This window comes from Tachysurus fulvidraco, chromosome 2, assembly GCF_022655615.1.
Source record: "Tachysurus fulvidraco isolate hzauxx_2018 chromosome 2, HZAU_PFXX_2.0, whole genome shotgun sequence".
NCBI classification, from domain to species: Eukaryota; Metazoa; Chordata; class Actinopteri; order Siluriformes; family Bagridae; genus Tachysurus; species Tachysurus fulvidraco.
The window spans coordinates 2,038,643-2,063,808 of NC_062519.1; the positions used below are offsets into that span (position 1 = coordinate 2,038,643).

The 25,166-nt window shown below is 39.8% G+C and overlaps 2 protein-coding genes across 3 annotated transcripts; both read left to right on the plus strand.

The window, feature by feature from the left end:
* Nucleotides 1-4,480: 4,480 nt before the first annotated feature.
* On the plus strand, nucleotides 4,481-12,387 carry LOC113657257 (taste receptor type 1 member 3). The gene is made up of 8 exons (XM_027168932.2): nucleotides 4,481-4,692; nucleotides 6,289-6,589; nucleotides 6,995-7,351; nucleotides 8,920-9,345; nucleotides 9,428-9,631; nucleotides 9,722-9,842; nucleotides 10,377-10,747; nucleotides 10,840-12,387. The coding sequence occupies exons 1-8, from the start codon at nucleotides 4,481-4,483 to the stop codon at nucleotides 11,530-11,532; spliced, it is 2,685 nt and encodes an 894-aa protein (XP_027024733.2). The 3' UTR covers nucleotides 11,533-12,387.
* A 101-nt stretch (nucleotides 12,388-12,488) lies between these two features.
* odad1 (outer dynein arm docking complex subunit 1) lies at nucleotides 12,489-23,340 on the plus strand. 2 transcript variants are annotated; one of them, XM_027168933.2, is made up of 15 exons: nucleotides 12,489-12,623; nucleotides 13,125-13,213; nucleotides 13,353-13,452; nucleotides 13,840-14,029; nucleotides 14,385-14,510; nucleotides 14,907-15,020; nucleotides 15,107-15,174; nucleotides 15,844-16,025; nucleotides 16,242-16,367; nucleotides 16,487-16,569; nucleotides 16,957-17,125; nucleotides 17,636-17,799; nucleotides 19,447-19,550; nucleotides 20,967-21,057; nucleotides 21,146-23,340. In XM_027168933.2, the coding sequence occupies exons 2-15, from the start codon at nucleotides 13,147-13,149 to the stop codon at nucleotides 21,254-21,256; spliced, it is 1,695 nt and encodes a 564-aa protein (XP_027024734.2). In that variant the 5' UTR covers nucleotides 12,489-12,623; nucleotides 13,125-13,146; the 3' UTR covers nucleotides 21,257-23,340. The 2 variants fall into 2 exon arrangements, with proteins under 2 accessions (XP_027024734.2, XP_047666346.1); XM_047810390.1 differs by having other exon boundaries at nucleotides 13,356-13,452.
* The last annotated feature ends 1,826 nt before the right edge of the window (nucleotides 23,341-25,166 follow it).

Here is a 25,166-nt window from a genome sequence, read left to right on the forward strand (position 1 = left end):
GTGAGTGTATGTTTAGGCCAGGATCAAGACTGATGTTGATACTGATATATTTGTGAATTATTTGATGTAATACTGTGTTGACTGGTTGATCTGGTATATAGTATAGTATAGCATAGCATAGCATAGCATAGCATAGTATAGCATAGCATAGCATAGTATAGTATAGCATAGTATAGTATAGTATAGCATAGTATAGCATAGCATAGCATAGTATAGCATAGCATAGTATAGAATAGCATAGTATAGCATAGCATAGTATATTATATTGTAGTATAGTATAGCATAGTATAGTACAGTATAGTGTAGTATAGCATAGTATAGTGTAGTATAGCATGGCATAGCATAGTATAGCATAGTGTAGCATAGTATAGTACAGTATAGTATAGCATAGTATAGTATAGTATAGCATGGCATAGTATATTATATTGTAGTACAGTATAGCATAGTATAGTACAGTATAGTGTAGTATAGCATAGTATAGCATAGTATAGTGTAGTATAGCATAGTATAGCATAGCATAGTATAGCATAGTATAGTACAGTATAGCATAGTATAGTATAGAATAGTATCGTATAGAATAGTATAGCATGGCATAGTATAGTACAGTATAGTGTAGTATAGCATAGTATATTATAGTATAGTATAGCATAGTATAGTGTAGTATAGTGTAGTATAGCATAATATAGCATAGTATCGTATAGCATGGCATAGCATAGCATAGTATAGTATAGCATAGTATAGCATAGCATAGTATAGTACAGTATAGTACAGTATAGCATAGTATAGCATAGTATAGTATAGCATAGTATAGTGTAGTATAGCATAATATAGCATAGTATCGTATAGCATGGCATAGCATAGCATAGTATAGTATAGCATAGTATAGCATAGCATAGTATAGTACAGTATAGTACAGTATAGCATAGTATAGCATAGTATAGCATAGCATAGTATAGAATAGTATCGTATAGCATAGTATAGCATAGCATAGTATAGCATAGTATAGTACAGTATAGTGTAGTATAGCATAGCATAGCATAGCATAGTATAGTATAGCATAGTATAGCATAGCATAGTATAGCATAGTATAGTATAGCATAGTATAGCATAGCATAGTATAGCATAGTATAGCATAGCATAGTATAGCATAGTATAGCATAGTATAGTATAGCATAGTATAGCATAGTATAGCATAGTATAGCATAGCATAGCATAGCATAGTATAGCATAGCATAGCATAACATAGCATAGCTAAGTATAGTATAGTATAGTATAGTATAGTATAGTATAGTATATAGTAAACATTAAACAGCTCAGTAAATAATTATGAAATTTGAATAGGAATTACTAATTTTTTTCCTGGAACAAAACAAACCCTGAAGGTAGGAGAAGTAACCCTAAAGTAGAAGAACTTTTCCAAAGCCATGCCTGCCCTAAGCCATGCAAAACATTGGGAAAATGGTGGCACACTCAGAACAACCTAAATATGTATGCAAACCTTGTAGTAATACTTTGGTTTAATGTTTCAGTCAACAGTAAACACATGCAAATTCTGCATGACCGAATCACATGCTGCGTCTGCTGTGACACTGGGTGTACGGTCACTTCTTTTTACTCAAATCATTACATAGCTTTGCAAAAATAATACTCACAGGAGCCGTAGAGGAGAAAAATAGTAGCGATCGACTCAAGCAAATAGTGGCGATCGACTCAAGATCAATTCATCAAGACGTCCCAGAATGATCTGATCTAATCCCCAAAATCCTCTTAATTTATACTGTTCCATTAAAGTTTTCCTGTTTGAAGTTTTTCCCATTATGTTCAGGCTTCGGCTTTGAAATTTCCTGTTGTTTTGTGTAAGTATTCCTTTCTTTCTTAATTCATATATATATGACAGTCTTTGTTTTCCTTGGTGCATATAACCTCTGCCATTTGATCTTCTTCCTGCCGTGCACTCGGTCGTCCCGTCCCATCACAGCACCGACGTCATCAGTTGGCACACACACCGCTGTCATATTGGTTCTGCGAAATATCTTTGCAGTGGTACTACCTCAGATTATCCTCTTCATCCACTCTACTGCATCATGCCAGCTATGACTGTAGCACACTCCGACTCAGACTGAGATGGTCTTACTCTCCTCTCTCCCCTTCAGGCTTTTCTAGCAATCCTATTGCTTTGAGCTCCAGCAAAGATAATGCTTCTGATTCTGACTCTGGCTTTTCTCCTTGTCCAGTCACTCTGATTACCTCCCAAGTCCCTTAACATCTCAATTACTTTAACCACCATCCTCACATGTAATCCAGTCAACCCCAGCCAGGGCCTAGCCACCTACTGATTCATTAAACTATGATCTTTATCAACCAAATTCTGTGTTGAGTGTGTTTTATTTTTTATCTTTCATTCCCAAACACACATCTAAATCACAAGTGATTAAATTAGCTCTAACACATCAGAGGGATGATGCATTTTGTCTAATGCTGGAATTAACATCTGCAGAGACAGCAGGCATTTAAACACACATAGACTCCACATGGATACTGTAGGCAAATGTGTAGCCACGACACAGTGGTGATTAATTACTGTATGTTCCAGGAATTTCCACCACGGAAATCTTTTCCGAGTGATTATACAGCTGATGATCTTGGGTTTTTATCAGCGTTAAATAGAATAACTAGGAAAGAATCATCTAGCACAGTTTTGGGCTTATTGTGGTGCATCATGGGATCTTACAAGTGTGCTGGATATTTGAAATGTGAAATGTAGACGGGGGGCACGGTGGCTTAGTGGTTAGCACGTTTGCCTCACACCTCCAGGGTCGGGGGTTCGATTCCCGCCTCCGCCTCGTGTGTGTGGAGTTTGCATGTTCTCCCCGTGCCTCGGGGGTTTCCTCCGGGTACTCCGGTTTCCTCCCCCGGTCCAAAGACATGCATGGTAGGTTGATTGGCATCTCTGGAAAATTGTCCGTAGTGTGTGAGTGTGTGAGTGAATGAGAGTGTGTGTGTGCCCTGTGATGGTTTGGCACTCCGTCCAGGGTGTATCCTGCCTCGATGCCCGATGACGCCTGAGATAGGCACAGGCTCCCCGTGACCCGGGAAGTTTGGATAAGCGGTAGAAGATGAATGAATGAATGAATGAATGAATAAAATGAATAAGATTTACTAACTGACTTCAATGATAACAGAGCACATATATACAGGTGAGTGAGTGATGTTTAACCAATGGTTAAAAGACAAAGCTGATATAGACCACTCAGGACCACTGTTGCAGACCTTGTGCGATCCATTATGCAATGTTCTGATTCGTCTCATATAACAATTTGCAAACATTTAAATAAACATTAACGGACATGCTGTTCTTTTTTTAGCCATATATAGTTACATCCTGTTATCACTGACATTACAGTAGATATAATCAGTTGTTCCTTTAGCAGTCTCTCTTCTTGTTCTGATTGTTCCAAAACATTACACCTGAAGAGCTGACATTGGATTCTTCTTCCTTTAACATTAATCAATCTTACAGGACCAGATGACAATCCTGATGATCGTAACAGCTCGCAATCTTGGCATGCGATGGAGGTCATAGAATATCAGAAGTGGCCTGAGTTTTTAACAAATGACTTGATCGAAACAGAAAGTGATGAGCTAGCACGGCTTTCTTACAATATATCCGCCTCTGATCTCTGATGTAAAAGCTCAGAGGTTAGAACGCTCAGTGTAGAATCCACCATGTCTGACATTTCAGGTCAAACATGAAAAGTCTCAGTGAAAGAGTTTTGTGTGTGGATGTTGCTCTATATAACGCTGACATTAAAGGCATAATGCATTTCTGCTTATTGTTCCCTGATCCAAATGTTCACTAAAGAGCTATGAGTCATTCCCACAAGCAAATGCATGGAAATGTGATTCAAGTGACTGAAATATGAGAGCATGCAGCTGGCTAACCTTTCTCACTTATGCAATATATGTATGTACTGTAGGCATGCATGTAACCAAGAAGTCTATAAAGAGAAAAACCCACAACAAACACTGAAGAAAGTCTCTAAATTCATTACAGTGTGAAAGCATGAACGAGTCCTGCAGCCAGAAATACGATAGAGCCATTAAAATGATCAAGATTTGATAAATATATATTTATATACATATATAAAGCTTGAAGTATTTTTCTCTTTGTAATATTTCATTATATTTGATATAATATTTCACCTTTGTAAAATGATTGTAGGAGCTCTAAATCTAAATAATAACCCAGAACACACTACCAGCTGATTTTCATACACTTGCGTGGGTTCGATGGCAGCTTTATGTAAACCACAGATTTAAATACACATCCGGACATGTAGCACAGCACAGACCCCGAGCAAAGAATTCGGACATATAACACCGGTGTCTCCGGACCATCGAGAAAATACGTCTCTGCCCAAATGCAGAAACAGAACCAGTTAAACTGACTTAATAACTCGGTTTCTCTTGTTTCATGAATATGTTTTGCAGAACAGCTGGAAGGGCGAAGCTGCTGATCCTGTTCTGCCTGCTCAATTCTGCTCATGGAGCTAATCCATCATGGTTCCAGAACATCTCCACAAATCTCTTCAAGTCTCCTGGAGATATTCTACTCGGTGGACTCTTTCCCATCAACCGTCTGACCAGCAACCTGACCGAGAGAGTGAAACCGGACGATATTCAGTGCAAGAGGTAGACTATTATACATGTAATAGATGTAATCATTTGTGCTCACAGGTCTTGAAGATCTCAGAGGACGTGTGCTGAACTTTCTTAGATAGTGTTTGACTTTGAAAGAAGGATTAGAATTGGACTAACACTGAATTTCAGATTTAATGTACATCATCTGTTACACAACGGTTCTTCATTCTTCAACGGTACATCATCTGTTACACAACGGTAGACGATCTGCATACGATTACCACAAACTTATTTTCTATCCACGTCTGTAGCTTATGTGTAGTTACCACAGAATAATGTAGGTTTCCTTGTATGACAGAACAACAGGAATTTGATTCAAAGCTTTTTAATGAAGGCAGACTGAGGGCTTTGGTTCAGTTAGGAAAAGATGTTATCTGTTCACAGTCATGTGTAATGTTGTGAAACATCCAAGAAACAAGTAAGTTCCTGTTTTTATTTCCATTATAGCAGCAATAAACAGTCAAAAGTGTGTCTATTTCATTCTTGTCACAATACAGAGAAGCTGCAAAGTCCTGAAGATTTTGGAAAATCTAAAGTTACAGCTTTACCTCAGTCTTTTAAAGCAGTGGTCCCCAACCTTTTTTTGGCCGCGGACCGGTCAATGTTTGATCATTTTACCGCGGCCCGCTGGGGGTGGGGGGGTGGAGGCTATACAATTAAATTAAAATAAATAATTTTAATGTAATTGTATTTAAACATGCCTTTTTAACTCTCTACAATGCTAAATCAATGAGAACCCTGAGCTTGTTCCTTTACAACGAGACGGTTCCATCTGGGGTAATAGGAGACAATGACACACGAAGTGTGTCGCTTATGTCCAGTTTATTCCGTTGTTTTGTTTCGGTTGCCGTCACTGCAGAAATCCCCGCTTCACACAGATAGCATGTCGGAAATGGCGATAGGGATGTAAGTGCTGTGGTGACAATCTCAGGGTATTCCGCCATGACTTTAATCCAGAACACCGGCAGAGTTTCTAACTTTCTAACGACGTCTGTTTCGTGCTCATTGTTGCTAATTTGTGGGTTAAATTTGAGCAAACACAATATACACGTACCCCAAGCACTATTAAACATGACAAAGTACCGGTGAACAGAGAGAAGAGCGATACACACCTTCTCTCTCCACCAAAGCTACGACACCACTGCCGCTCGCAGCCGCTCAGCTCCAGACGTCACCTAAACCCGGCCCGATATCACGATATTTTGCGCATGCGCAGTATCGGTGCGGCTTTAGGTGACGTCTCTCAGCTCCCGGTTAACCTCTCGTCCATGGAAAGTCACACAAACCCCAGAGAAATACACTACAGTAAATAAAATGGGAATAATTTAATGTTCCTTGGGTGGCCCGGTACCATTTGGTCCACGGACCGGTACCGGTCCGCGGCCCGGGGGTTGGGGACCACTGTTTTACAAAGCGAGTTTGTTGAAACCTGGTCTGAAGTTTATGTTCAAGGTTTTTCATTGTATTTCATGCAAATAGGGAAACCAGATTTGATGAAAATAAAACTACTGTAAGTCGTTCCTTTAATAACCATCCAGGCTTGATTTTGTAGACCATCTGTGTGAAGCTTGTTTGTCTTTGTGACAGTGTCGATCAGTATGGCCTTGCGCTGTCGTTAGTGATGAAGTACACCATTGACGAGATCAACGCCAAGCCTGACCTTCTGCCTAACGTTAAGCTGGGCTTTGAGACCTATGATGACTGCGGGCAGTCTGCCATTATTATGAAGCCCACGCTGCTTTTTTTCACCACAAACAACTCCGACATTTTGGACGTCATGTGTAACTACACCGAGTACAAGACCAGAGTCCATGCCGTCATTGGGCCATCCAGCTCCGAGATGGCAAATGTCATTGGCCAGCTGGTGAGCTTCTTCCTGATGCCACAGGTAAGTTTGAAAGGCAATTGTGTGAAACAGTGGGGAAAGCGTGTGTCACAGAAAAATACGTTAAAACGGTAATAAATAAACAATAAGCATCACCATCAAGTATTACTTTTTGGATGTGGTAGTTTAGTGGTTAATGTGTTGGATTATGATTCGTAAGGTTGCAAGTTCAAATCCCATATCCACCAAGCTGCCACTGCTGGGCCCGTTAGCAAGTCCCTAAACCATCAATTGCTGAGTTGTATAAACACGAGATAAAACAGAAAGTACGTCACGCTGGATAAGTGAATCCCCCAAACTCTGTGAATGTAAAGGTTTGCTGCCATGTGTTATGAAAATATTCTGTTAATAAGAATATTTGGAAATAAGTAAAGTACCACAATTTCATGCTAGCTGCTTTCCCTGCAGGTCAGCTACAGAGCCACCAGTAATAGTTTCAGTGACAAGACGACATACCCGTCGTTCATGCGTACTGCCCCCAGTGATAGCTGGCAGGCCTTGGCAATGGTTCAGCTGCTGCAGCAGTTCGGCTGGAACTGGGTGGCGGTGATCGGAAGTGATGAGACTTACGGCAAAGAGGGTCAACAGCAGGTGTCCCAGAACGCTGCAGACGGGGGGATTTGTGTAGCCTACGAGGGGCTGATTCCAGTCTACGAAGACCCAATGCACACCATATCAGAGATCCTGGACGGCATAGTAGAGGTCAAAGTTGGCGTGGTGGTGGTGTTTGCATCCTCCAAAGCAACTGCCGCCTTCTTCAGTGAGGTGCGTGAGAAACATACGGCGAGGTGATTTCTCGTTATAAAATAAATATGACTATATAACTGCAATAATACTGCAAAAATTATTTAACACACTCAGCGTGGTGTGATGTAGAGATGATTATTTTCCTATACCAGCACACCGTGAAGTCTTTCGTTCATCTTACCCCACAGCTATTTCCCAATTTATTCAACAGCATTAAGCAAAATCCGTCCATGCTATTTATTACAGAATATTTACTGTATATCATAGTTACAGATTTAAAAAGATATTTTGCAGACCAAGAAGTCAAGATTCAATTTTGATGCATATTTTTACTTTTTTTTTAAAAAAAACTAATACAATGTTGAGCTTCTGATCGATTGGATCATCTGTGAAACCCAACACCCTAAATGTCTTTCTGCTTTAATTTACATTTATTTGCCTTAGTCAATCGGTCCTAAGGGTATGCAAAGTTTAAGCACCCAAGTGTAACTTTTAACATATGCTTTCCCTAATAAAAGTGAAAACATCTGCGCACTCACACACATGTGAAGGTATTAACAAGACTTTAATAAATAATACAGACAAATAAAATTAAAAAAAAACTTTCAATCAGGCTGATTAAGACCGAGCCAACAGAAATCCCACACAATTCTTTTTTTTTACAGTTTTTACAGTCAATACTCGTAACAAATTTAATTACAGAAATTCGTTTCGAGCTAACAAAAAATATAAATAAAACGAAAGGTGATTTTATTCCTGTCACGTGACTTACATTTCTTTTTTTTGTTTGCTGTATGATGACACCCACTGTATGATAAGGATTTGTTCCATATTTTTTAAACAATGCTATTTAAAAAATAAAAATTTCAAATGCTCTTCGTTTATAATCGCGCCGTATATTACACTGCTAATTACTGATCGTTTTTTCTAGATTTACTGATTAAGTACACATAGCATAACGCAAAAATAAGGTTAAAGTACAGGGTAATAACATTCAAGTCAATTCAATTCAAGTTTATTTGTATAGCGCTTTTTACAATGGGCTTCGTCTCAAAGCAGCTTTACAGAACATAAACATAGAACAGAAGTTAAACATAAGGAGAAAAAGAGTTAATATAGTAAAAAATTAAGATATATATAGTTCACAGTGTGTATGTATGTATGTATGTATGTATGTATGTATGTATGTATTTATCCCCTATGAGCAAGTCTGATGTGACTCAGGCAGCAGTGGCAAGGAAAAACTCCCTTAAATTGGTAAAGGAAGAAACCTTGAGAGGAACCAGACTCAAAGGGGAACCCATCCTCATATGGGTGACACTGGGAGTGAGATTACAAATATACGGCCAAACAAATGTTGAATTAGTGTAAAGATCACATGGAGTTCAGATCTCCTCTTGGCATCATAGAGTCCAACTGGAGCTGGTAGATCTGTAGATGTCTCAGGATTTTCATAGAGTCAGCCTCATCTCAGTGGAGGTCCAAAATCTTCATTGCACGGAAGACGATCGGAGCTGGTACAATGTCTGGATGCTGGTACAATGTCTGGATTCTTAGCACTAGAGGATCTTTACTTCTTTTTGCAGGTAATCAGGAGGAACATGACAGGAGTCTGGTTAGCGAGCACAGCGTGGGCTGTACACAGCAGCATCGTCACACTGCCTGGCATTCAGACCATCGGCACCGTGCTGGGCTTCACCGACATGTCCCAACCCATCAGCCTGCTCAGCCCATATGTACAACAGCTTTTCACCAACATAGAGCAAGAGAGACTCAGAATGCATACCACACAGCTAAATGCTGACGTCTCTCCTCTGGAGAACCCATGTCCAGACTGCTGGAGTCTTTCACCAGCAAACGTGAGCATTGTTCAAACAGAGCTGGTGCGGCGCACCGCCTTCAGCGTCTACGCTGCTGTCTACAGCGTGGCCTATGCGATGCACAACATGCTCGGCTGTAACTCAAACATGTGTACCAGATATTACAAGAAGGATACTATCTATCCCTGGCAGGTAGGATTTCAAACTAAATCTATAATCTATTCACAAAATGATCCAATTTAACACTTCTGTTTGGGTTTTCTTTTGTGCACAGTTGTTGCCATGGGTACAGAAGGTTTCAATGACACTGAATGGAACCCAAATGAACTTTGACGCAAACGGAAACCCGAATATCGGCTATGATCTGCTAGCCTGGGTCTTTCAGAACAACACTGTGAGCTTCAAAAACATTGGGACCTTCGTCCAGAACCTGACGATCGATAGGAAACTCATAAAATGGCACACGAATAATAATACGGTATTAAAGAATCCTCTGAGGTCTTCATGGATTTATTTATAGGTTTTTTTTTTCCAGATAAATCTGACATTAAATCTAACTTCATAACAGGTCCCCACATCTAGATGCTCCTCCGACTGTCTATCGGGACAAGTGCGTATAGTTAAAGGATTTTATTCCTGCTGCTTTGACTGCAGTGACTGTTTAGAGGGAACCTTCCAAAATAGAACAGGTGAGACTCCATCACCAAGTTTTTATTAGAATACAACAGAGAATTATGACAAATCCTGCATCATCCTAAATTTGTTTATTTTTAATATTATTGTTTCTAGTACCTTTTGTAACAATACCATTGAGGTATGTCAAGGTTCACAAGCTAAGAAACTGTTCATTCAACATACAAAAGTAGCCATTCGTTAATTAATATTTTAACGAATGGCTACTTTTGTATGTTGAATGAACAGTTTCTTAGCTTGTGAACCTTGGTGTCTTTTTATTTTCACTTGTCAAGCATTTCCTAGTTTGTGCTTACTGACCTTCCTTGCTGCAATTTATTATTATCCAGCAAAAGCATAACTCACTCACTTACTAGAGCAATGCTTGATTGGTTACTCATTACTCTCTGACAACCAATCATCTGTCTTTCTCTAATTTACACAATGTAATGAATTACATAACAGAAATTAGAATGGATGTTAGATTTTGTGTGGATAAATACTGTATATCAAAACCACTTTCAAATCTTTTTATTTTCCTTCCTTCAAAGACGATATCCAATGCACCAAATGTCCTCCACGCCAGTGGTCCACGTTCCGCAGTACCAGCTGTGTCTTTCCCACCTATGAATACCTGGCTTGGACCTCCTTTGAATCAGTAGCTCTGATCTTGGCTGGACTTCTGTTGCTGTCTTGTCAGGCAGCAATGGGCATCCTGTTCTTCCAAAACAGAGGGACGCCGCTCCTGAAAGCACTGGGAGGACCACTATGTGGCTTGGGTCTGCTGAGTCTGATGGGAAGCTGTATTGGTCTGGTGCTGTACCTGGGTCAGCCGAATGATGTCATTTGCCGTGTCCAGATACTTCTGTATGTAATGTTCCCCACTGCAGCACTGTCCACCCTCCTGGCTATCTCTATGCAGGTGAGCTAAAAAATATATATAATTTGTAGTATATGTAGATTTGCTGTTCAATACGTGTGTGATCCCTGTCTTCTTATTTCTTGTGTTGACAGATTGTTTATGTGTGCGAGTTCCCTGAAAAAGCTCTGCAGAACATGGAGAACATGCAAGGCCTTGGCAGCTGGGGTCTGGTGCTAGCATGTTGTGGTGTTCAGTCAGGGCTCGTTGGCTGGTTTATCCTTGAAGGGCCTTCACTCACCAACTGGGTAGACAGTCTGGAAGTTAATTTTGTTACAAGGTTCCTGCCCTGCCCCACTGAACCCATACTGAACTTTGGCCTCATGCTGGGTTTCAATGGCCTGCTGGCCTTGATCTGCTTCATGTGCACCTTCATGGCACCGAAACCGGTCAGGCAGTACAACTTTGCCAGAGACATTACAATCGCCAGCCTGATCTACTGTGTAATATGGGTCATATTTATCCCAATCTATGCTGGCCTGGGTGACAAAGAGAAGACAATTGCTCAAGTACTGTTTACTTTGATTAGTAATACAGCACTCACAGTCAGTTATTACCTTCCAAAGTGTCACCTCCTTGTCAAGGAGCCAGACCTCAACAAAAATGAATACTTCGCCTCGATCTTAGAGGGAATCCCACCGATACCACCTGAGGAGCCACCACCAGATAAAAATAAACAAGATAATAAAAAAGATAATAAAGAAGACAATAAAGAAGGGGAGAAAAACGAGAATAAAGAGAGAAGTAAAGAGGAGAGTAAGGAGGAAAATAAAGAGGATAACAACTAACCATGTTAGGCCTGTTGTAGAAGTGGTAGACATCTAGGCAGGGGTGGAAAATTCACTGAGAAATTATATTCAAAATCTTGCTCAATTAAAAGTGGCAAATCTAAAATAGATTTTTCAATGAGTCGCTACTTTTAAATGTACCCAAGTATTAAAACATGCTGCATAAAAAAAATCAATGATTTGAACTTGAAGTGGTGGAATTAAGCAGCGTCACCCTGTTTTCATGTGAAATATAACTTTTATTATTTAGCAAAAACTGATAGACGAAACTTATTTCTTTAATTACATTTAAACATAGAAAACTTGATTTTAAACTTTGGTAAAATAGGTACATTTACCTCAACATGCTTTTACAAATCAGATTAAGTTGGCTCCAGTGGCTTATCCATCATTAAATCATTAGACAGATAGCTATAGCACTAAGTACTTTGCATGGAACGAGATCGACAAATCGGCATGATTGTCTCAGGATAGTTGATTGGATGATTTAAACTAAAATGTAGATGAAATAACATTTACTATTTATCTACGTACTATTTCAGAGAGTTTGTATTTGTAATGCATACTTTAAAACAGCTTATTAAACATGCCTGGTGTCTTAAAAAAGTTAGATTGTAAGAATTCTATAATCATCAAGTGAAGTGTAAATAGATCAAAATAACACCTTAATTAATGAAGTATGATTAGCGAAGAATTTTCCATCCCTGCATCAATGCTAAGTCACAACCAACACTTAATGCTAATGCTAAATCTGTAAATCAGTATACATTTATATATCTATACTATTGTATCATCTAGGTTATTTCTTTACTCTTCTGTCAGTTATTACAAATAAAGTCAGACTAAAAACACGTGTTTTTGTGTTTCTTTCTGCATTCGCCACAAAACATAGCATTTATTTGAGATTTGGCGCCCTCTATAGGCTACATCCAAAAGCGCATCGCGTCGTGTATACTGTTTAGTGCGTTAGTATGGAGGACGGATATATAAACACAGTTGCCTAGTAACGGTAAGTGACAACTTTCCCTCAGGAGGCTCCTTCTACTGACCGCAGATCTTTTACTGTTCTGTTTTTAAAGTTAATTCTGAAGGTAAGGAAGTATTTCGGCTTTATTAATCTCTCTATATAACTTGTACATTTGTATCTGTGTTGTTTTATATTAACGCAATCTTTTCGTTATAAACACTGGATTTATACATTATTGGCACCCCTAATAAATTAACTTCTTGTTAAATATTTTATTAATTAGTGTCCTTTTCTTTAGGTGTTAAATTGTTAGTAGTAACTTTTCATTTATCCCTTTATCTCTTTTTCATCCATTTTTTACAGTTCGTCTGGCTCTATCTATCTATCTATCTATCTATCTATCTATCTATCTATCTATCTATCTATCATACTTAAACTAGATAGCTCCCTCTCTCTCTCTTTCTGTCTCTTTGTATCTCTCTCTCTCTCTCTCTCTCTCTATCTATCTATCTATCTATCTATCTATCTATCTATCTATCTATCTATCTATCTATCAATCTATCTACATTTCTTCATCTTTTATCCATTTTCCAAAAAGTCTTATCACATCTCTGTGTTTTCACAGTGGTTATAGCTCTTTTCCCATCATGCCTCGCGGAAGATCAGCGATAAGCGTCCACTCTGACTCCAGCGACATGGACCTTGATGCACTGGGTATGTAAAGTGTAAATGAGGCATCAATGAAGACTGTGTAGCTATTATTATAAAAATGAGGTGTGTGTGTGTGTGTGTGTGTGTGTGTGTGTGTGTGTGTGTGTGTGTGTGTGTGTGTGTGTGTGTGTGTGTGTCACAGCAGAGGCAGAGATTAGCAAGTTACAGAGGCAGTTTCGCATCATGGAGGGAGATCGGCAGGCCTACAGCGTCCAGTCACAGGAGCTTATTCGCAAACAACGGTCAGTCAGACAATCACAGATTTACATACATATTTTTTTAAACACTGCACATCTTGGAGGATCTTTGCCTCATTGTTCCTGGGTTCTTTGTCAATCCATAGCTCAGGTTGCGGTCTGTACAGTTTCCCTCTGTCTCTGTGGGTAACTCCATACTCCCTAAGATAGACTCCTGATCCACTGCCATTCTGACCAGGATGACGTGCATGCCTGCACTATTTTAGTTTTTGTTCCAGTCATAAGAACTCAAAGTAATTGTTTTAAGGCTAGTGTTAATGTGATGTTATTAATGATGTCAGAATCAAATTCTCATCTTATTTGTCTTATTATACATCTGTGTTAGAAATCCTTTTGTGACCCTGTCACTCTGAGCATGTGTGTCACCGTCAGTCTTGAGATAGAAAAGCTGCGCAAGGAGCACGAGGAACTGCAGAAGAACCTGCGTGTATCTGAGAGCCAGTCACGCAAGCAGGCTGACAGCCATGACGCCCAGCAGCTCCGGACTCTCCTGAACCGCCGCAATGAGCTCGAACAGCAGCTGGAGAGAGAGAGACTCAGTCAAGCAGAGCTGGAGCGAGAGGTGATGACCTTCCAAAATCACACACACACACACACACACACACACACACAACAAATTAGCTGAGTATTTTACAATTCAAAACACATGCTGCAAATTCAGCAGCCAGCTACCTAGAATAGCATCCTGTTTTGAATATTATATCACATATCAATAATATGCATTGTATAGAGTGTGTGTGTGTGTGTGTGTGTGTGTGTGTGTGTGTGTGTGTGTGTGTGTGTGTGTGTTTGGGTGAATACAAATTTTATTCTAACACAGAATTTACAACTAGAAAACATATTTTTCTGTATAAGGTTGACAAATGAATGGTTGTGTGTGTGTGTGTGTGTGTGTGTGTGTGTGTGTGTCATAACAGATCCAGAGTATTCAGAAAAAACTGGAAGTGCTGAGAAAAGGGGATGTAGGTACCTTTCACAGTCAGAAGTCTCAAGCTCTTCACATCCAAAAGGCCACTCGCACCCTGGAAAATAAACTGGACAGGGTGAGTCAGAGTTAGAGCTGTTTTACATCCCGAACATGCCGGTGGACATCTTACATCTTACAAATGTCTTTTAAATAAGCCAGCTCCCTCTGCGAGATAAGAGCAGAAGCTGGGTGAGTGGAAAACCACAGCTTAGTAATGCAAGTGAACATGGCGAAATTTGCAGCCAGACACTTTAACAAGACGCAGGTGGAATCAATCACACGAGAAACCAAAAATAATTTGCATACCCTTGGGCCAAATTGTTATTTGCATACCCTTAGGCCAAAAGATAATTAAGCAATACAATAAAGATGCAGAGTCACTGTTAGCACCCTACGGTTTCACCCTATAGATGATTATTTATCTGAAACTGCACCACATCACATCACAGCAATCATTTTCTTCCCCCTGCAGGCTCTCATTCGCTTCAACCAGCAGCTGGTGAAGAACAGCCAGCTGAGAGAAGAGCTGGAGACGCTGCGTGTGGAGCGCGTCCGCTTCCAGCAGCTACACCGCAAACTGGAAAAGGTCAGCGTTTATAGCATGACAGGGGTCAGGATTTAATCACATGCCTGAGAAGCCAAGTTAACACGGGACATTTTTTTGTCCTGCAGGAGCTTCAGGAAATCCGGCGGGAGATTGGCGATGTCATCGGCATGTCGACGGCAGCTTATGATGCCAGGTGAACTGGATTTACATATATATGTAAAGTACCAGAGCACCAGGTGGACAGGGTTCACTTTCAACTTAAAGAAAGAACAAAAATACTCAAATTTTTATGTTCGTGGTGTTTTAAAACTGTTAGAATTCACAATTCTGAAGATAAGAGCAGCTCTGTATCAGAAAATCACGGGTTTATATTAATTCTTCTAATCACTGATGAATGATCATATTATTATTATTATTATTATTATTATTATTATTATTATTAATTTTATATGTGATAATATTATTAGTGAGATTATTATTGTTGTTGTTGTTTATTACTATTTATTTATTTGTTTTAGTTATTTATTTATTTATTTAGTAGTAGTAATAGTAGTAGTAGTAATATGTTGTTGTTGTTGTCTATTATTATTATTTATTTATTTATCTATTTATTTATTTATTATGATGATGTTGATTATTGTTGTTGTTGTTGTTGTTGTTTGTTTGTTTGTTTATTTATTTATTTATTTATTTATTTGTTTGTTTATGTGTTTATTTATTGTTATTGGTATTAGTAATATTATTACTGTTGTCTATTATTGTTGTTGTTGTTGTTTGTCTATTTATTTATCTATTTATTTATTATTATTGTTATTATTATTATTATTATTATTATTATTATTATTATTTATTATGTTGTCAGAATGGAGGCCCAGACAAAGATGACGATGATGAAGGAGAAGGCGGTGAAGGACTTAGCGCAGTACAACGCCGAAATAAAGGAGCTAGAGAGGCTGATCGCACACGAGCAGCGTCTTAAAGACTTCATGACTACAAAGTGCAACGAGAGCACAGGACTGGACAATGTCCTCAGCCACAAACACGGTGAGAGCTCCAGAAATATTGGCACCTTTGATAAACAGTTAGTTCCGGGTCTATTTTAGTAGCTTAATCTCACATTGATAACATGAGAGAAATGGAAGCTTTAACTAAAAGAAATTATTTTGAAGACAATAAAACACCATTTGGTGTCACAATTGGCATGCATCTGGATGATGATGATGATGATGATGATGATGATAATGACGATGATGATGTCAGAAATAAAGGAGCAGCAGAGGAACGACTCAGAGGTGGCAGCGGAGACTCTAGAGGAAGTTTTTCAGCGGATCAAGAAAGTGACCGGCGAAGATGATTTGGAAATGCTAGTCACTAAATTTATCCAGGGTGAGTCAGCTCGGTGTAATCTCCATCATATCTGAGGTGACTAATGCTTCAGAATGGATATAACAGGGTGTGAATCTGATCTATCAGTTAAACCGGTTGCTGTATGATGTTGTGTGCAGCCGAAGACAGGAACTTTGCTCTCTTTAATTACGTGAACGAGCAAAACACAAACGCAGAGACGTTGAAAGATGAAATCAGACAGGTAAGTCAAAATCGAAACTTTTTTTTAGATTGATATACTGTAGTTTCCCCTTGAATTTGAATGTGCTTGATCAGACAGGATATGGAGCTATAAGGTTAATATAGCTAACAAATTATAGATGTTCACGCCGAAAGTGAAACCATTACAACATGCAGCATCAGACTCGGACTCAGGTGTAAAGTAAAGTACATTTTATTTATGGAAAGCTTATCAAATATTGCTGTACAAAGATAAGAACATATATACAGTAGGTAATGCAATATAAGTAAACAGCACAGATTATCATACTAATATGTTTTCAGTGAGTTTTCCTTTTATGAGCACATGTAACATCACAAATATCTTATCCCAAAAATAGCTCACTGTGTATCTGTTCCCCCGATCCAGATCAAAGAGGATATGGAGAGGTTTGAGGTGGAGGATCAGCAGCAGGAGCAGGAGCATCACACCACCCTCAATCAGACGAAGGAGCAGCAGCGTGACACTGAAGCTCAGGCCCTGGAGTACGAGGCCCAGGCCAAGGAAACCACAGAGATCCTGGATCAGATAAAGTCAGGTGGGCAGACGAGGTGCTGAAAAGTGTGTTTAAGCTCCATAACTCAGTGCTGTATAAACCGTTTATACCATTTATACGTTTATCGGTCAGAAGGTCCGCGGTATTTTTATCTAAACATAATAAAACAACTTCTGCTGTAACATATGTGAGATCTGGAGCTACCTTCTCTCTCACAACATTGAATCATTAAAAACTGTTAGCAAATCACTGCAGTATACGTGGAATTATGTGGTGATACAAAAATAATGAGCCTCGGGGAGCATTAATGCATTATTTTCTTATAATATTACAGTCTGGAGTGTGTTAGTGTGTTAGGCAACAGATTTAGTTTTGTAGTTGATGGGGTTCTATTATTTCACTGGATTTCTTGGGAGCTTATGGATGCACAAATAAAATAAAATAGACACTTTGGGTTAAACGTGTGCAATGTTTAACTCTAGTGAGTTTTACATGTCATGCAGTTGAGATTCTTAGCATATAAATGCTGTATTTTTTATTTTGTTAATGTAGGAGTGAGCAGTTTGTTTAATAAGATCAATTGCGACCGTGCGGAGGTGGATGACCTGCTCGGTTCTTCATCTGGAATCAGAGACTCCAACATCATGACGTATTTGAAGCTGGTGGAGCAGAAAACCAACGAGCTTCTCACTGTGCAGGCCTTCATCAGCTCCAAGGTACAATAACGACAAAACAAGATCCACACCGGTCGGCACGGTGGCTTAGTGGTTAGCATGTTCGCCTCACACCTCCAGGGTTGGGGGTTCGATTCCCGCCTCCGCCTTGTGTGTGTGGAGTTTGCATGTTCTCCCTGTGCCTCCGGGTACTCCGGGTACTCCGGTTTCCTCCCCAGGTCCAAAGACATGCATGGTAGGTTGATTGGCATCTCTGGAAAATTGTCCGTAGTGTGTGAGTGTGTGAGTGAGTGTGTGTGTGTGTGTGTAAGTGAATGAGAGTGTGTGTGTGCCCTGTGATGGGTTGGCACTCCGTCCAGGGTGTATCCTGCCTCGATGCCCGATGACGCCTGAGATAGGCACAGGCTCCCCGTGACCCGAGAAGTTCGGATAAGCGGTAGAAGATGAATGAATGAATGAAGATCCACACCTTTAACATTTCTTCTTTTTAATGAGATAATCTCTTCCACCTGATTCGAGTAGATTTAGGGCTCCGATTAATGTTCTTTAACTTTTATATCTTAATCACTTAAAAATAAAGCTGCTCTGCTATTAAGAACGTTTGAACACTGTGTGTCGCTTTGCTATAACACGTATCCTTCTCACCTATTAACATAATAATGATAACGATGTTACTTCTTAGGTTTTTATATTAATTCTATCCAAATTCTATATAACAGGACACCAGCATGACAAATAGCAGTGATTACAGATTTCAGGAATGCTGTCAGAATGTCAGGATTTTTTTCATGCACTAGTAATCAGTTACTGTAATGAATTACTATAACCATCAAGACGTTTATTTATCATGAACCTCACTTATAAAGATACAAACCTCGCTTAAACTATAATGGTGGCACAATTATTTCATTCAACTTTTTTATTATAATGTATTCGATTATATTTTGTAACCTTTATCCCATAGTTAAGACATCGAAAAGTATTAAACATATAAATAAAGGAGCGGTGCACGATGTTTGAAAGCCAATGTTGACATTTGAAATCACCAAAACAAACACGCCCCTAACCCAAATGGGTGTCACTCCTGTTTTTTTAGCTCCGCCCACACATACATACGTAACCCAGGCAACTATTATATAACCTGCTGGGGCAGCTGGCTGAGGGTATATTTTTATCAATAAATGAACACAATGAGTAATACTATGGTAAAACAAATGTGTTTTTGTAGTACTGTGTGTTGTACCGTGAAAGCTTTAGCTCCGTTTCACGCGGAAGACGTTCAATTCTTTCCAGCACTGGAAAGCCGATCCTATATTAACACGGGTCCCGCTTCTTGCCTTATCGTAAGCTTTTCTTTGTTTTTCGTTTTTATCCGCCATGTCAATGTCAATTCAATCCCTTTCTGCTAATGTCACACATGCGCCCTGAACACTCTCTCCACCGCAAATTGACAAGACACGCCCCTTTCTGCTCATTGGCTACACGTTTGTTTTGTTAGTCGGCCCGACTCAGTTTTCTGAAGCATTTCTCAAACAGCGTGCACCGCACCTTTAATGATATATTTGAGTTGCAAGTTTTCCTTTCTATTTGCCAAACCAGTTAGTTCAGTAACATACGCAGAAAAGAATAGTTTTATTGTTATTTCTGGGCAAATCAGACCGAGTTATATATGTTCTTCTCTTTTAACAGGACCGGGAGAAGTATTATGATGCAAAATTGGTGGCTCAGGTGCTGCTTGGGCAAAGTGCAGAGATGCAGAAACAAGCTCCTGTCATACAGCCTCCTGTCTCTGGGTAAGTAGGACAGTTAAGACTGAAAAGGTAAAGTTTCATTACAGATGATCTTTTTTTTTACCCCCAAATTAAGTCAGAGTTATTTCCATACACAGTGTTGTTAAATGAGCTGCTGATGATTGCAGGTGAGATGGGAAACTGAGAGCCCTTCAGCTAAACACACTGATGCTCATTAGTCATAAGGCAGTTAATTAAAGCCCCAGGGAACCTAAATCCACCGCTGCCTCCTAATGAGGTTAATGTTGGTCCACAGTTTATATTTATCACATATGACTTTCATGGCTTTCATCTGAGACTCTAGAACGTTTCCCATCTCAATGCGAACTTGAACATCCAGATGTTCAAAAACACAAAGTCTTGTTTATCTCCAGTTGTGTGTCGATGATTTTGTAGGTCAACCTAAGATCACGACTGATTTGTATTTGAGAGATAATTAACCTTCCAGTAAAGCAGAGCGTCAGCTACCGTAGACAGAAACTGTTGCTTCCTCGTTTTTACTTTTGTCCTCATTCACTTAAAGGTGGGGTCTCCATTACATCATCTGAAATGCTTCAGAAAACTGAGCCGAAAAATAAACAAAAAACAAAACAAACGTGTAGCCAATGAGCAGAAAGGGGCGTGTCTTGTAAATTTGGGCAGAGAGAGTGTTCAGTGCTCATGTGTGACATTAGCAGAAAGCGGCTTTAACATTGACATGGAGGATAAAAACAAAGAAAGAAAGAGAAGAAAGACTTACGATAAGGACAAGAAGTAGGACGTGTTAATATAGGATCAGCTTTCCAGCGCTGGAGAGAACTGAAGGAGCAGGAAGTTGGCCACATATTCACAGGTTGGAGTTTCCCGAGTCAATAACTCCTGAGCTAAACGCTGTTACTACACAAATAACACCTCTTTTCTATCGTAGTAATGTAGAGAGGCAGCTACAACCGCGTTTTGTGTAGTAACAGCGTTTAGCTCAGGAGTTATCGACTCGGGAAACTCCGACCTGTGAATATGTGGCCGACTTTACTTAAGACGCCGAGGCGCTTTTTTCCTTCTCGATAGGTGAGTAACGTTGGTTTTGCTTTGTTACACAGAACTAATATATGCTTTTGTCCTTTACATGATTATGCTTGTGTGGCATTTTTGCTTGTTTGTTTATCTACAATCGTATTGTTCTTCCCTTCAGCTATGATAAAGACACGTTTCTTTCCGTTAGTCGCCCGGGTTACGTATGTATGTGTGGGCGGAGCTATCGATACAGGGGTGGGACCCGTTAGGGTTAGGGGCGTGTTTGTTTTGGTGATTTTATATGTCAACACCGGCTTTTAAAAATCGGAGACACCACCTTTAAAGCCACAATTGTGTTAAATCATAAATTTACACGGATTCAGGAGCTCAGATTTTGTGCATGACCGAGTTACATTTATACTCCAGCGATGACTACGATACAGAAGAGCTGCTACTCCCACATGACGATGAGAGACCTTTGACACATGAAGAACTCCGTCAGTGCATTATGAACAGGGTATGAAAACACACACACAGGAAGTGGTCTCTGGTTTAATCAGGTCAAGTCCTGCTCTGGTTTTAAGTTTTAACGTGAATCTGTGCAGATTCTTCAAAAGGAAGAAGCATTGCATGCTGGGAAAAGCAAAGAGGTGAGGTCTTCTAAACTCAGCGCTCTGTCGAGCCACAGACAGCATACACACGAATTCACACTGTGAAGACTCGACTCAACCGTCGCACGATCTTTGTACAGTACCTGTGTGTTACAAATGCTGTGTGAGATTAATTACACTTCCACCTTCTCCACTTCTGACAGAAGATTTCATTTTTATTTTCACAGACATTTAAAGCAAAGTAAATTTTTAAAACAATACTCTACTTCTCAGATCTACCGAAAACACCACGTTTAATCCCTGTAGTAACACCATTTCCAGTAGGAAGCAACTTTCCCTCCCTTTTATGTAACCTCTGGTATTAAGTGGTATTGCAGTCTGGCAACCTAACAGCAGGGGGCAGTGTGTACATTTGGTGTCATTTGTACCATGTAATCCTTAAATGAGTTACAAGGTTTATCCTGGGAGATATAAACATGTGCCAGGCTCTGAGGAGGAGAAAAAAATAGGTGGGCTTAATATCAGTGGAAAACTTTGAAGAGTGGGCTGGGTCAAGTTCCCAGGTCATGTGACTCCATATCAGCACTCAGTCATCAACACATCAAAAAGAACAACACGGAGGCTAATGGCAGCAAGGAAGGAAGTGTTCAACACAAGATCTTGAATAAATTACTTTTATGAAAAGAGTGTTTTGAGAATGATGTATGATTATGATTCGCATTTTTTTCCACTGCAAACCTTCTGGTAGATCGGGAGTTGCCGTGTGCTCCTAATTACCAATAATAAATCCTTCGCTTTTACCCTGGCAGAGGAGACCTTCTCATATAATCTAATGGTTTGTGTTAAAACCGAGACGTCTTCTTGTCCTGTAATAAAAACCGTTATGTCATCTGCATGTGCTGATAAAACCACTTTGGAAAGAACTTTCCATTAGGGATAAAAGTTCCCTCTCAGTTTATTTCTTAAATTGCTTAGCAATGGTTCAATAATTAGGCTGTACAACTGCCCAGAGAGTGGACATCCTTGTCTTATGCCTCTCGTGACAGGTACTGGAGCACTTAGCCCACCCCCAGCCTTAACCAACACATACACACCAACCGCACATATGAAATCAAAACATCACAGAACCCAAAATGCGGGATACAGTACGTTTGATCATTTTCTATTAGTAGACCTAGACAAGGTTTGAGTCTATTTGCTAGACATTTTTTGGGGAGCAATGACAACTGCTCTGCGACAACTCATGGGAAGTGTCTTACTTTCCAAACATTCAGATTAAACCTTGCGTAGATTCGGTCCGATTAAATCCCAGAACTGTTGATAAAATTCCACCGTAGGTCCATCAATTCCGGGGGATCAGCCTTTGGATAGTTGCCACATTGCGTCTGAAAGTTCTTGAAAAGTCATTATGTTATCCAGGTCTTTTCTTTGTTCCTCCCCAAGCTGAGGTACTGTAACTCTGCGAATATGTCATCTGCACAGTCCATGTCGCAACTCTCCGCAATGTACAGTACGGCTTCCTCATTTCTGTAGGATCCGTCGTAGTAGATCCGTCTGTGCGACGGAGGTGACACATGGTCTCTTTTTTTCTTTAGAAAAAAGAACACACGGGGAGCATCCATATCTCTGATGGAGCAGTATCTTGTTCTCACCAGTGCTCCTTTTGCTGGTTCTTGTAAAAGAGAGCTCAGTTCTTGTCTTTACTTTTTTAGTCCATCAAGATGCACCGACTCATTGTTATTTACAAACTCTCTTTCCAGAACCTCAATGTCTCTTTGCAGAGCATTAATAGATTTTTTTAACAATAGCAGATGAGTGAAATAGTGAATAGTTTTGACAAAACATTTTAATGTAAGCCTTTCCCACATCCCACCATTGGCTAAGACTGTCAAAAAAAGACTTCTTTGCCCTCCAAATATTCCAGAAATATTATAAATTTTCACAAAAGAAAACGTCCTGTAAGAACTTGAAATTAAAAATCTAATTGTCAGGACTCAGCCCCGCCCTTGTCTCTTCCTGCCCGCTTCTGGACACCTGTTCCTTATGTTTCTTCATGATTTAGTATTTAGTTGAGCCACGTTGCCTTAAGCAGCATTGAATCCTCTGTTGTCTTTTGTTGTCGTCTTGTCTTGAGTCCGTGTTCCGGTTCTGTGTTTTGTTTTAGTAATAAATCCTGTTTTTTTATGCTATCCTGCATTTGTGTCTATTTTATTTCCCCGTCTACTGACAACAATAATAGATTGATTTTAATATCTTTTTTATTTTGAAATCTAAAATGACCATATGATGGTCTGAGAAACCACTCTGTGAAATAAAAGTGTTTATCACCCTGCTGTTCCATGTCTTTTCTAGATAAAACCTGTCTAGTCTTGCACCACTAAGTCTATTGTCAACTACTCTCAATCATATACACTGGTTTATGTTTTCATTAAGCAGTTGGGGGTTCGGTGCCTTGCTCAAGGGCACCTCAGTCGTCGTATTGCCAGCCCGAGACTCGAACCCACAACCTTAGGGTTAGGAGTCAAACTCTCTAACCATTAGGCCACAACACCAACTTCAACTCCTTCAATCCCCCTCGTTACCCTGCCCAGCTGCCCCCTCGTTACCCTGCTCAGCTGCCCCCATGTTACCCTGCTCAGCTGCCCCTTCATTACCCTGCCCAGCTGCCCCCACTTTACCCTGCTCAGCTGCACCCTCATTACCCTGTCCAGCTTCCCCCTTGTTACCTTGCCCAGCTCTCTCTCTCTCTCTGTCTGTCTGTTGTTTGTCTCTGTTTCTCTCTGTCTGTCTCTCTCTCTCTGTCTGTCTCTCTCTCTCTGTCTGTCTCTCTCTCTGTCTGTCTGTTGTTTGTCTCTGTTTCTCTCTGTCTGTCTGTCTCTCTCTCTGTCTGTCTCTCTCTGTCTGTCTGTCTCTCTCTCTCTCTCTGTCTGTCTCTCTCTCTCTCTCTCTCTCTCACACATACACACACACACACACACACACACAAAAAACACAAATTAATAAATTGAAGTTCGGATAAGCGGTAGAAAATGAATGAATGAATGAATGAATGAATGAATGAATGAATGAAATTGAATAAATATTTTGTATTCGGTTAATTTGTGTGTGTTTGTTGCCTGTCTTCAAACCTTGAGTGCCCTGTGTATAGTTTATTACAGTGTATTTAAAACCCGAATCTGTTCATATTCACAGTATAAATTCTTCCCTCTTAAGTATAAAATCATAACTTATATGTTTCATTTGACCCGAGTTACTTCCGCGTTCAGACAGCTTTGTGCACGCGGCCCTTCACGTTACCACGGCAACAACTCCTTTTCGCTGTTTCATTTTGCCGCCCACTTACTTAAGACCACCCACATCGCCTCGGCTCAGCCAATCAGAGGCCGCGCAAGCGGCGGAGTGACAGCTACTTTCACCAATCGTTCTGTCCTCTTTCTCTTTTGGTGACTCCATCTTTTATTTTTTGCATGTGGGCCATTTTGGGTTTTTTCAGGAGCTCCATTTTCCTCTCCAAGAAATATATTTCTACAATCATTGTAGTTAGAGTACTGTATGACTTTATAACACACACACACACACATATATACAGTCACACTCGCATATACAAACACATGCACATACTCACACACTCACACACACACACACACACACACACACACACACACACACACACACTTATATGTCCTTATCTCTCCTCCCCAAAGAGCTTTATATCCTGTTCATTTGGTTTCTGTCTATCTTAACTGTGCAGAAAGATCCTGTTAGGCTTTTATCAGAGTTTCTGTTTGTATATTTCTCATCACTCTGATTTTGGACATGATTAATTATATCTTTAAAGCCTGACACTACAACATGGAGCAGCATGGGGACCTACTGACTAGAAGTAACATTGAAATTAACATTAAAAATGCAATTTGCATGTCAGATCTAAAAATTAGAATTCCTTATTACATGCTTGCTCTCCGTTGGGTATTGCTAGTGTCTAGCTTGAGTTTTTCAGAAACTGCTCACCATT

What these genes read in the sequence shown, in the direction of transcription:
- odad1 (XM_027168933.2), top strand. Translation starts at nt 13,147, where the DNA reads ATGCCTCGCGGAAGATCAGCGATAAGCGTCCACTCTGACTCCAGCGAC. An exon ending in CATGGACCTTGATGCACTGG is followed by an intron (nt 13,214 to 13,352) that starts GTATGTAAAGTG and finishes TGTGTGTCACAG; the next exon opens with CAGAGGCAGAGATTAGCAAG. An exon ending in GAGCTTATTCGCAAACAACG is followed by an intron (nt 13,453 to 13,839) that starts GTCAGTCAGACA and finishes TGTCACCGTCAG; the next exon opens with TCTTGAGATAGAAAAGCTGC.
- LOC113657257 (XM_027168932.2), top strand. Translation starts at nt 4,481, where the DNA reads ATGTTTTGCAGAACAGCTGGAAGGGCGAAGCTGCTGATCCTGTTCTGC. An exon ending in GACGATATTCAGTGCAAGAG is followed by an intron (nt 4,693 to 6,288) that starts GTAGACTATTAT and finishes TCTTTGTGACAG; the next exon opens with TGTCGATCAGTATGGCCTTG. An exon ending in TCCTGGCTATCTCTATGCAG is followed by an intron (nt 10,748 to 10,839) that starts GTGAGCTAAAAA and finishes TTGTGTTGACAG; the next exon opens with ATTGTTTATGTGTGCGAGTT.